This window comes from Xyrauchen texanus, chromosome 17 (genome assembly GCF_025860055.1).
Source record: "Xyrauchen texanus isolate HMW12.3.18 chromosome 17, RBS_HiC_50CHRs, whole genome shotgun sequence".
NCBI classification, from domain to species: domain Eukaryota; kingdom Metazoa; phylum Chordata; class Actinopteri; order Cypriniformes; family Catostomidae; genus Xyrauchen; species Xyrauchen texanus.
The window spans coordinates 39586055-39597915 of record NC_068292.1 but is presented as its reverse complement, the minus strand read 5'-3'; the positions used below and the strand labels follow the sequence as shown (position 1 = coordinate 39597915).

The window sequence follows — 11861 nt, the reverse complement described above, 5'->3', positions numbered from 1 at the left end:
TCTCAGTTTGTGTAAGTAAATGATGACAGGATTTTTATTTCCTATTAACTATTTACTATATTTAGCCATTTTCTGAAAATGTAGGGTAAGATGGGGTAAGATGCCCCTCTTAAAAACAATGTTCATTTAATCTGAAATTGTAACATATATAGATTAACTTTTAGCATGTACAGGATGATTATCGTCCAACATATTATCAATGGAAATAAATAGGAACATCTTAATTTTGTTGTCATAAAAAAAAATTATAATGAAAATGGGCTATCTTACCCTACTACTGGGGCACGATGACACCCACCTGGGGCCAGTTTAGTAGAACAATTGAATAACTTACTGAACAATGACAGGTAAATCAACTAACAGAATCCCAGTCAAAGAGATTCATCTGAAAGGTAAACTTATTCTATTAATTCAATTGCTGTGCAGGCCTATGAATATATACAATAATATGAATAGAGATTGAATTCAATCAATTAGCCTATTAGGTTATAACGAATAGAAAATATGTTTGAAATGTTCATCTAATTTATGGAAGTATTAACATATCTTGAAGTGACTTTACCTTGTCACTTCAAAATAAATACAATATGTTTTTACTTCAAAAATCTTATTTATGATTTTACTCATCAATTGATTTGATTGGATTTTAATAAATGTCTCATTCCCTAAAAAATAAAATTATTTATTGATAATCATCACCAGGGTTATTACACCATTATTATTATTATTATTATTATTATTATTATTATTATTATTATTATTTTGGCCATTAATTCAATTCTAAATATGTATGTTTTTACATTGCACTCATAAAATGCATTGCAAAAATATAATAATTATTTTTTCAGAGAAAATAAGGTGGCTGGTGCAGCTGCGCAGCGCGTCAAAAAAAACGCGACGCACCGCAATCGAGCGCATGTAGTATAAAACACTCCACTGACACTATAACGAATTTACCGGGCGCCGCTCCTCACCCAGTGAGTCAAGCCAATGGCCAAACGCGCTGCAAGTGACAACAGGAACTGCGCCCAGCGCGCCGCCTGCGCGTCACCAACGCAGAGATCTCACCAACACGCGCAGCTCGCTGCCTTCAACGGAGCGATAAACGCTGACGGGCGAAGCAGGAGGGAGATATGTAAGGACACAAACTCTGACTTCCGAGGAATCTAAACGCAGGGGCGGATGGACATGATATTCTTCTCCTAACAGGACAGGTACTATTTTACGCATTGGTCCGGAGTGATGGCGCAGTGTCTCAGCCCGGTATTTCTGCTTTCGAATGTTTCTCCTCCAATGCGACGTGTTGAGGGAGGATGATATGATTGCTGAAGCGAGTGTAAGTGTATGCGAACGTAAAGAAAAGTGGCTTTAATAACATTGCCGAATGTTCTTGGGACACCATCATTCGAGATTATCTCAAATGTTACGCTTCCATTCTTTTAGATACTTCCCAGTCAGATCCAAGAAACTGAAAATAACACATAATAACACCATAGTGTTAGGGTTAGATGAAAGGGACCTTATTTAGCCTTGTGAGCAGCTTTTCTGGTACTGTAATTTTCACTAATAAATGTTTATTCCTGACCATAGAATAGACGCTATTCAGAAGAGCAGTTGTTAGATATACCCTGCTGCAAAAACTTAGACATAATGTTTATGCACTTTTTTTAAAAGATCTGTAAGTTTTTGATGTTATTGTGTCAGTGGCACATAGTTTTATGGTGAGATCTCTCTCTCTCTCTCTCTCTCTCTCTCTCTCTCTCTCTCTCTCTCTCTCTCTCTCTCTCTATCCTTCTCTTCCTGAAAGAGATATATATCTACATGTTAATCTAAATACCAGTGAAGGACAGGGGAAAGGGGAGGGGCAACAATTCAAATGCAAGGATCTCTCTTGGCAAAGAAAAATGTAAATGATGAAAACAAATGATCTACCAGAGCAAACAAGTCACTGTTGAGCTGTCAATTCATCTCTGAATCACTTTACCTTTGTCTTTGGGACTGCAGTGTCATCATGCTCCCCCGTAGTATGAAAACATCTGGTGTAGAGCTGCCTGGTGTGGGTTCGAGAGATGTGCCCCTCATTGGATATCGGCCCCTACAGCCAGGAGCCGACGGGTCTTCTGATCAGCTGTGGAAGATGAATGAAAACAGGGGGGCGGATCCCACACAGGTCAGACAATGATGACATCAGAACAGCATTACATAACAATTGTTAGGATTATTGACATATTCTTTTTCAGATGCATTTTTACCTTTATGTGACCATATAAAAGCACACTGTGTTATTCATGTATGTATGTTAAATACTTACATTTCTTAATACGAACAATTATGATGTGTACCTAAATCAAATACAAACAACAACAACAACAAATACAAAATTAGCTGTTAATAATGCGCGTTATCACAACACAATAAACTCTCTGCTAGAATTCATTTTAAAGTATTGTCTATCCACTATGTTGTATTACACAGCTTTCTACTGTATATGGTCAAAAACCATTTCATTTTAGCTGCACATTCAACAACACTCGCCTTTTGGACACTGATAGCTACATGTATCCATAGAGGCATTAAACCCATAACTACAGTTGATGGGCACAGAATTGACATTACAGATTAAAAAAAAAATCAGGGGCATTTAGCCCCCACATCTGAAATATATGGAATGTCACTTTCAGTCCCATTTATGACCCTGAATACTTTAAACAATAACTACAGGACATTTTAACAAAAATGTAATTTAGAAAGATAATTCTTAGGCCTCTTAATTCTTGTCTTGTTCATTTGGTTTCTCCAAGCTGGTCTCTTAATCATGTTACTGTACCTTATCTTATTTTATAACATAATAATTAAAATAATAAAAATAAATAACAAAATACTATAGTGCTATTGTGATGCTCCTGATCTACCCACTCCATATGGGACTAGAACCAGCGTCTCCAGAATGCTCTAATAAGGAGGCTAAAGGCTACAGGCTCTAGCATCAGTCGCTAGTGCACCTCTTGAGGTCAGGAGAGTGAGGTTTACACACTGCACAGCTATCTACCAGCTGGCTCCTGTTACACTATAATATATATATATATATATATATATATATATATATATATATATATATATATATATATATATATATATATATATATATATATACATAATTTATTCATTAAATGATCAACTACATTTACAAGCTTGTTATAATCATACTAAAACTGCAGGTACAGCTCCTCGGTTCTCATTGAGTGGAGAGGGTACACTGCAAGAAACAAGCTGCAAATGTTAGTTTAAAGATGCTCTTTTACTGTACATTACTACTAACTGGTAATATGAAGAGGCCAAACTGAAAGTTAAAAAGATAGTTCACTCAAAAATGAAAATTCTCTCATCTTTTACTCACCCTTGTGATATCCCAGGTGTGTATGACTTTCTTTCTTCACCAGAACACATTTATATAGAAACACTATTCACATAAAATAGAAAAATATCTTAGCTCAGTAGGTCCTTAAAATGCAAGTGGATGGTGATTTCTCTTTTGAAGCTCCAAAAATCACAGACAGTCAGCTTAACGTCATGCATATGACTCCAGCATATAAATTACAAGATGTCGATCTGATCAAGATGGTGCGAAAAATATATATATAGTACTACTCTAAATCATGCTTCCGTTCTGCAGCAGTATGCGCGTTTGAGGTAATCGCATTGACATTTGAAACACGCCAGAACTGAGGCACGTGCATCACAGCCGGGAGAGCAGCGCTGTTTACAAGTGAGAAGGAGGAACGCTGTAGCTACAGTATCTTGGTTGGTTTTGGTTTAAATCTGAACTGTTTATTTACTCACAGTGGTGTGTTTGTGTACTCATCCTGGATGTCTCAATTGAGTGGAGAACGTGAGATTACGTCTGTATCATGGCAATGCAAATACATCACACGAGAGACCACGTGATCTCCTTCCTCTCGTGAAGCCTAATGGAAGCGATGGATTATAGTTAAAAAGTGCTTAAATATTTATTCATTTTCACACCAATAGTGATCGTGTTGCTTTAGGAGATGTCCTATCGATGATGTTTATGTATTTTAAGGACCTACTGAGCTAAGATATTTTTCTATTTTTCTTAAAATGTGTTCTGGCGAAAAAAAAGAAAGTCATACACACCTGGGATATCATGAGGGTGAGTAAATAATGGGAGAATTTACATTTTTGGGTGAACTATCCCTTTAATACAATTTAAATACACTGATCTGGTGCTTTCCACTTGACCTGGTTTGTGTTTGTTTTTGAGTTAACGGTTGTGTTTTAGACGATCTGTGGGGTAGTGAGTTTCTTATCAGCCTGAAGCAAAAGCCCTCACACACTGCTGTTTGTGACCCCACCTGGTATTCTCTAATGCTTTGTGTTTATATACCATCAGCTGCTGACATGAGATTACATGTCACAGTAGTTTACTTACATGGTAAGTGTCACCGTAAAATCAAAGGAGCTTTCAAATGGGGTACAACAGCTTATTACATTGGCCTAAGGGTTGTCACAATACCGACATTTCAGTAGTCGATAATACCAATTAAATTTCTCTATTCCAATTTAAATACAATACCAGTCGATACCACAATAATATTATTGCTATATATATATAACAAACTGCTATATTTAAAAAGTTAAATATTATTTGAAAGTAATATTTTTATATTTTTTTATAAAATAAATACAATTGACAATATTACATTTTTAAATAAACATAAAACTATTTAAATAATTGTATAAAAATGTATATAAAATATGTATTACAATTATTTAAACAGTTCAGTAATAATAAAGTACAAAGAAACTTGACAAGCTACAGAACAAATACAATTCAATCGGTCGATACAGATTCTGATATAAGTGTTGTTGTTGTTCTTAATCGGTTTAGAATATCTATACCTCTTTTTTGTTTTGTTCACTTTTAGTTGTAATAGGATATCGGTCCACTTTTCTATCACAGTTATGTTTTTGGAACCCAGTCAACTTAAATATTATAATTTAAAATAAAATTAATCAATATATTTAGTTTTTTAACATTATTACATGATATATAATAATGATAATAAAATAATAAAAAATAATAATAATATTTGTATTATTATTATTGTTGTTTTATTATTAATAATAACAATACTAACAACACTAAAAATAATAATAAATATTATAATTATATTACACAATAGTAATGTATTTCAGTCATAAATTCTTAACTTTAAAACTTTGGGGCTTTTATTTTGACACTCCACGAAGATGTTTTTTTTAAAATTCACTAAGCTACGCTATGTCTTTAAGAGACTTTAAAAATGCAAGAGTCATATGGACTACCTTAATAATGCTTTTATGGTTCTTTTATGCCAGTTTTGGAGCTTGAAGGTAACGACCATGATTAACTCACAGTATCAGATTTGAATCAGGCTTGTCGGACTGATATCTGATCTGGTTAAAAACGGCAGTATTGGAGCCAATACCGATCCAAGTATCAGATTAGTGCATCCCTACTGCTTCATTGACAAAATTAACTTTTAGATGATACATGATTAAAAACTTATTTTCTGGACAAACTGAGCAAAATATTCATGACTCTTGTTGCACTAACAAGCGTATCCAAATTTGTGTCTAATAAAATGCTCTATTAAATGTTAAAATAGCTAATAACAATAATAAAAAAAAAAGGAAAATCCCTTTAAAATGTCTTGCTCCAACTTCTCCTTTCAATATGAAATACATCAAACCATTTCATGGGGTCTTTGATTCCTGTGACAACATCCTGAGTATTGACTAGAAGTCGCTACACCAAGGTTCGACTCATTCAGCACTTGGGATCCCTGGTCTAAAAACAGAAGCCCCAATTGCTCTAACAGTTCACTTCAGTAACTTCCCTCCTGTTCAGATCACATGACCAGCTCTGAGGTATTTGGTAAATAATGCAAGAAAAGTCCACTATGAAACACACTGGCTCTTTTGTAGGGACTTGCTCAGATGACACAAAAGCAAGGCCAGAGGAGACGCAACAGGATGAAACTTGATCCCCCCTGATTCTTTAATGAGAGTGGCAGGATGCATATCTGTAGCTCAAAACATGTTTGCAGTCATCACAGCGCAACTTCCTCACGTGCAAGGGTGTAAAGTTAGAAAGAGAGAGAGAGGGAAGGAGGGAGGGAGCTAGGAGAGTATTACTGTTTAACTAAAAACAACCTCTGCTGACCCAGATTTTCCACAGAGTAATGTTATTACCGCTAATGAAAACTAAAATGGCAACTGAATGAAAATGTTTTCGTTAAGTCAAGTGAAATATAAATTAAAACATGACTGGAAAAATCAATCTGGTCTCGTAGAATCACATTACCATACCTACTTTTTTGCTAAATTATTTCTAAACATCTCGTTGTACATTACATATTACAGCAATTTCCTGTGAAATGAACACTAGAGGTGCTTCAACAACAATGACTTTTATTGACTTTCACACAAATAATGTGTAAAACTGCAAATTATCAGTTCATAAAATGTTATCAGTTCATTCAATACTTTTGTTCATAAACACTTACAAAGTTCTGAAGAGCACGCGAGTCGAAAATGTCTTAGAATCACCACAAAATTACGTGGTTGCTTCAGCAATTGTGTTTTTCTCACATTTGCTTTTTATGACACTTTCAGTTAGGTTTAGGTTTAAGGTAGGGAGGGAGGTTTTGTTGATTTAAACAAAACCATGTTTTGACCTTTGACCTTTCACTTTCAGCACCACTCAGTGGACATTTCACCTTGGAACTGCCACAATACGTGTGAGGAAGTACGTATTAAAAATTTTCGCCACAGTCACATAATTTAAACGAGATCAGCCGGGGAAAAACTAAAACTGAACTAAAATACATTTTCATGACTTCAAAATGAACTAAAATAAGATAGAAATGGCAAAAAAAAAAAATTATAGGTCAGTTCATTTTGTATGTTATTAAATAAAGATTTAAATTATTAAATGTGAAAACTTCAAAACTTGCCTTATTTAATCATAAAAATGCTACTAAGTAGCAATAACACTAGATGGCTTTAAGAAATTTTAAAAAAGTTAAACATTTTTAAATTATATCTGTTAACACTAACTTTGACAGCTAAAATACTAACAGTAAATATACAATATAATAAATCTAAATTAAACTTTCAAACTATAACAACCCTATACTGTATACATGGCCGTAACCAGCAACGAGGTCACCAAGGTCTGGACCTCCGTACATTTTTCATATTCAAAAAGTTATATTGAAACTATATACAAATGAGCAACATGCGACTCCAATTTTTTAATTGCCTTAGGTCAGTTCATTTCAGACAAATTCACAATACAGTGCAGTGCATTGAATCTTTAGTTCAGGATTTATTCAAAAAGTTTTTAATATCATTAATCGGCTGTAAAATACTGTCGAGAGGTCCAGACCGATGCTGAAGCAGCACATACACGCCGCTGTCACATGGCACATGCTACTTTCCTTAGCGCTGGTTAGGATGGAACAATCATAGTTATTTATTATCACTGGATGGATTAGGAGTATAAGAAAGGATTATTTAAACTACTGCGGCGGGATTCCATCCACATGGACGAACTCAACTAACTAACTAAAGCAGCCTAATTGTGAGACGATGGATACATGAGGTGTATTCCTGGCTAAATAGATGCAATCTTCAAAAGACTAGACTTAAACTAGAGTCACTGAAGAAAAAAACCCTCATATCTTCTATAAGAATACTCTATATCATGCTCAGGAGTACTATGGAGTCTTAATCGGCCCTGATGATCATCATGATATTATCCTTTTATGTTCAAAAACAGTAGCACACTTAACTAGTAAACCATCTGTAGTACAGACTACAGTGTGAAATATGTCAAATATGTGAACACTGGCAATGATGAAGGATATGTAGCTGATGTGTCGCATTGGTAAAAACATGATTATAATTTTGATACAATTCTTGGCACCCCACCCCAGACCTCACTCATTTTCAAACCTTGGTTATGGCCCTGACTGTAGTGAAATGGAGGGAAGGTGGCTAATTGTTTAGCTAAAAACAACCTCTGCTGACCCAGTTGGTTTACAGAACTCTCCTTATATCCCCAGAATGATTCGCTGTGGGCTACATGCAGTGCCGTGTGTCAGCAGCTTTGTTAATACAGAAACCACTGTGGGAAAGCTGCAGCACTGCATTGATCGAATCTCTAAAACAGGGCCAAAATGATTGACTGATTTCCATTAAGCACCATTGTGATTGTCACAGTTGGACGAGCTTGCATCAATCATTGAGGCCGTTCAGTAATGGTCATGGTGTAATTTCGATTGGCAGGAAAAGAGGAAAAGTTGCAGTAAAAGATTAGGATGTAAGAAGGGGGGAGAGAAGGATGTGAGAGAAGGTATTCATGGAGGGATCAAAACAATAGCTCTCTGTTAATAGCTCCCTTGTGATGTATTTATGATGCATTTCAATGAGAACACAGCCGGTAAGGACATATCAGGTTTTTATGGTTTGGGAGTTAGCTGTACAAGTCTGAAAGGGGCAGAGTAGATAGCAAACACACAGATAGCATAGCAAGATGTATTTGTTTTAAACCTTGTAATGGATCTAGAGGAGGGAGTGCATGCCTATGATAAGTCATTAGAATTAATTCACAACTAAACCTTCTCCATATACAGTATAAGGGCTTCCCACTGAACCTCAACTATTTTGCCATATATCCCATATGGAAATCTAATATATGTAAAACCCATATAATATGTATGTTTATGTATGATTTTCACTGATAATATACAGTGGGTACGGAAAGTATTCAGACCCCCTTAAATTTTTCACTCTTTGTTATATTGCAGCCATTTGCTAAAATCATTTAAGTTATTTTTTTTCCTCATTATTGTACACACAGCACCCCATATTGACAGAAAAACACAGAATTGTTGACATTTTGGCACCTTTATTAAAAAAGAAAAACTGAAATATTACATGGTCCTAAGTATTCAGACCCTTTGCTGTGACACTCATATATTTAACTCAGGTGCTGTCCATTTCTTCTGATCATCCTTGAGATGGTTCTACACCTTCAATTGAGTCTAGCTGTGTTTGATTATACTGATTGGACTTGATTAGGAAAGCCACACACCTGTCTATATAAGACCTTACAGCTCACAGTGCATGTCAGAGCAAATGAGAATCATGAGGTCAAAGGAACTGCCTGAAGAGCTCAGAGACAGAATTGTGGCAAGGCACAGATCTGGCCAAGGTTACAAAAAAATTTCTGCTGCCCTTAAGGTTCATAAGAGCACAGTGGCCTCCATAATCCTTAAATGGAAGATGTTTGGGACGACCAGAACCCTTCCTAGAGCTGGCCGTCTGGCCAAACTGAGCTATCGGGGGACCATCACTGCAGCCATCCACCCCGACTGGTGGATGGCTGCAGTGATGGTTGACTTACTACAACTTTCTCCCATCTCCCGACTGCATCTCTGGAGCTCAGCCACAGTGATCTTTGGGTTCTTCTTTACCTCTCTCACCAAGGCTCTTCTCCCCCGATAGCTCAGTTTGGCCAGACGGCCAGCTTTATGGCAGAGTGGCCCGACGGAAGCCTCTCCTCAGTGCAAGACACATGAAAGCCCACATGGAGTTGCTAAAAAACACCTGAAGGACTCCAAGATGGTGATAAATAAGATTCTCTGGTCTGATGAGACCAAGATAGAACTTTTTGGCCTTAATTCTAAGCGGTATGTGTGGAGAAAACCAGGCACTGCTCATCACCTGTCCAATACAGTCTCAACAGTGAAGCATGGTGGTGGCAGCATCATGCTGTGGGGGTGTTTTTCAGCTGCAGGGACAGGACGACTGGTTGCAATCGAGGGAAAGATGAATGCTGACCAAGTACAGGGATATCCTGGACTGAAAACCTTCTCCAGAGTGCTCTGGACCTCAGACTGGGCGAAGGTTCACCTTCCAACAAGACAATGACCCTAAGCACACCGCTAAAATAACGAAGGAGTGGCTTCACAACAACTCCATGACTGTTCTTGAATGGCCCAGCCAGAGCCCTGACTTAAACCCAATTGAGCATCTCTGGAGAGACCTGAAAATGGCTGTCCACCAATGTTTACCATCCAACCTGACAGAACTGGAGAGGATCTGCAAGGAGGAATGGCAGAGGATACCCAAATCCAGATGTGAAAAACTTGTTGCATCTTTCCCAAAAAGACTCATGGCTGTATTAGATCAAAAGGGTGCTTCTACTAAATACTGAACAAAGGGTCTGAATACTTGTCTGGACCATGTGATATTTCAGTTTTTTTTTTTTTTTTTTTTTATAAATGTGCAAAAATGTCAACAATTCTGTGTTTTTCTGTCAATATGGGGTGCTGTGTGTGTACAATAATGAGGACAAAAATGAACTTAAATGATTTTAGCAAATGGCTGCAATATAACAAAGAGTGAAAAATGTAAGGGGGTCTGAATACTTTCCGTACCCACTGTATTTGTGTACATATATATATACTCAGCAAAAAAGAAACGTCCTTTCATCAGGACGCTGTATTTTAAAGATAATTTTGTAAAAAATACAAATAACTTTACAGATCTTATAGGTGTTTTTTTTGTTTTCAACTTCAAGCAGGTTTAGCACTGTGCATTTTTAGAAAGTAAATTGTGTTTAATTGAATTATGTGGTGGAAATAGCGCTGATGGAAATGACATTTTCAAAATAAAAGTTCCAACTCCTTTGTCTTGCTAAGGGTAATTGAATAACATTTTCACACTTGTTGGGTAATTTGACAAGAGTTTCACTTGATTGGAAATGACTCCCGATAAAAATACTCTTCTAACAAGTGATATTTACCTTGCTTATCACTCTTCCTTTAGATTATCATAGTTTTAAATACGTAATCATGTTTATCTTTATAATGGAATTTTCATGTTTAACATTTAAAGTCTGTCTCTGGGACAAGGCTAAAACAATAAAATCTATACAAAATGATGAAGGCCTGGTAATAGGTTTCAAAGCAGTTGCAATAAGATTTTTGTTTTGTTTTTGATGAAAATCAACCCCTGGGACATGAAATGCCCTGAAGTTGAAAGGCCATATTACAAATGTTTCTTTATGGGCTCACTTCACAAACGTATGGTAATGCCACCAGGAGTCTGTAGTTTTTGCATAGGCTATGCTTGGTTTAAGTTGGTATTAAATGCTAGCCGAAATTTAGAAAAATGTAAGTGCAAACTTATGGATTAATCATTCACACGCAGAATTTACACACCAATATGTGTGCATGCTTGGTTAGTGGATTTGCCCCATTGTCTTGGTATCTTGTTGCTCACCCTCACCTGAAGCTAACACGTGTGAATATCGAGGCTAATAACATTTGACTCAGAGAATAAGAGAGTGTAGGGGGAAAGAAGGGCAGTATGACATGACAGCATGTCCTGTTTCCTGTGTTTGTCCACAGCCATTGTGCACTTCCTGTTGACTGAGAAAAAACATGGAAACCCAAAGACATGCACTCACAGCCTATTTAACCTGAGGGCAAAATGCAAAGTTTCCAAAAGTACACAAGAGTGAGTGTGAATTTCACAACACAATACCAGCAGCTAAAAGCATCTATGTGTAAATGTTGTGAATTTAAGGTTAATTCCAGACCTGACTCAGAGAGGTTTGCTAAACTGTATTGAAATGTATTTAGCATAATGTGTTACCTAACAACAAAGATATAAAGTAGACTCAGTATAGCAGAACATTTTGTAGATGGTAAATTGTGGTGATTGCTAACACCCTGTCCACGTGTCGCGTCAACAGTGATAGAAACCCATTATAATCAATGATG

The 11861-nt window shown here is 36.4% G+C and overlaps 1 protein-coding gene across 2 annotated transcripts in view; it reads left to right on the top strand.

Moving 5' to 3' along the window:
* Window positions 1–1062: 1062 nt before the first annotated feature.
* Window positions 1063–11861, top strand: part of LOC127657475 (ral guanine nucleotide dissociation stimulator-like) — a 38339-nt gene continuing 27540 nt past the window's right edge. Inside the window, exons 1-2 of one of the 2 annotated variants that reach the window (XM_052146280.1) lie at window positions 1063–1214; window positions 2005–2170. In XM_052146280.1, the coding sequence (XP_052002240.1) occupies window positions 2012–2170 (159 nt within the window). In that variant the 5' untranslated portion in view covers window positions 1063–1214; window positions 2005–2011. The other variant, XM_052146282.1, reaches the window with a different exon arrangement.